A 1,276-nucleotide genomic window follows, 5' to 3' on the forward strand; every position below is an offset into this window, starting at 1 on the left:
GTATTCGCCCATGTTTTGTTTTCTGTCCTATCTTATTTTATATAATTACATCTATTAGTATTATATTTGTAAATTATTTTGCACTTTAATTCTTTTTTATTTATTTATTTGTTTTACCAAGTAGGAACTATTGTTCCGACATCCTGTTGTTGCCGAAGGTTTGTTTCTAGACGAACACTCACTAACGTCACTTCCTCCCCATGTGTAGTGGAAGCGCTCCACACATGTGAGCAGTTTCTGTGCTTTAATACGAGTTGTGTCCGAAGAAGGGATTTATTTGTTCATTTTAAAGAGTAGCAGCAGCGGAAGGATGGAGTTTGAAGAGGACGAGTCGCTGCTCGATGAGGAGTCCGAGGAGGAGAACAGTGAATTATCGGATGGAGAGGTGAGTTTTCTGTTAGCTTCGAAGCTAACTACTCAAAATACGACCATTTCTTCTGGTCAAATCAAAGGCCGCACATTGAAGCTAATAAATTCTTCTGTATTATTGCTTTTTTCTATTTGCATAGCTTCAAGAAGCTTTCAGTAAAGGTTTGTTAAAACCTGGAATGAATGTTCTGGTGGAGAAAAATAAGAAGTTCGTCAACAGTGTGGTGAGTAATTCAGATTTATTACTCTGCTGAAAATCCCTGTTATTAAACCAAGCTCATTAGATGCCATTAAAGAAAATGAAACACCAGTGATTATTTTAAATGTCTTATGTTTTGCTGACTTTTTATCTATTTGTTGTCACGCAGGACGGTTTGAAAGTGTGTCTCGCAGACTTTCAAAAAGACCTGCCGTGGGTGGAGAGGTTAGATTTAACTAATCCACCTGCCCAAGACGTTCTCTCTGCAGCTGGAGGCGACGTTCCTGCTGCGACCAACACAGAACTTAATGCTGAAGATGATTTCCAAAGGGAGATGTCCTTGTAAGTGATTGTTAAAGCACATTGTGTTGAACATGCATCTAAAACCTCACACCAACCTCAAATAACTCGTAAATGCAAACTAAATATCTCTGCAAAAAATACTGTAGGTTGTTTGGTTTTTATAATTTATTTAAAAAATAATGGATGCCAAAGCTAAGGTCATGATTTACCCAATATGCTTCGCAGCATTAATAAAATGGCCCTATTTTTATTTTTTAATTTTATAAAGACTACAGTATTTTTACAGTCTTTGTTGTATGTAAATGTTTGATCAAATAATGTCTGTGACCCGCCAAATCAAAATGAGGGTTAACTCCAAAAGGGACGTGGAGAAATAGGCAGATACAGTGGGCCTCATGCAAGAAC

At 37.1% G+C, this 1,276-nt stretch overlaps 1 protein-coding gene across 1 annotated transcript in view; it reads left to right on the top strand.

Annotated features, from left to right (window-relative positions):
• The window catches only part of ebna1bp2 (EBNA1 binding protein 2), a gene marked incomplete at both ends in the record, with an annotated part of 4,679 nt that continues 3,403 nt past the window's right edge, over nt 1-1,276 (top strand). The window contains 3 exon segments of the mRNA XM_014014266.1: nt 1-385; nt 510-593; nt 738-910. Of these exon segments, the coding sequence (XP_013869720.1) occupies nt 311-385; nt 510-593; nt 738-910 (332 nt within the window).

The sequence above is a fragment of the Austrofundulus limnaeus genome, unplaced genomic scaffold (genome assembly GCF_001266775.1).
Source record: "Austrofundulus limnaeus strain Quisiro unplaced genomic scaffold, Austrofundulus_limnaeus-1.0 Scaffold113, whole genome shotgun sequence".
In the NCBI taxonomy this organism is placed as follows: Eukaryota; Metazoa; Chordata; class Actinopteri; order Cyprinodontiformes; family Rivulidae; genus Austrofundulus; species Austrofundulus limnaeus.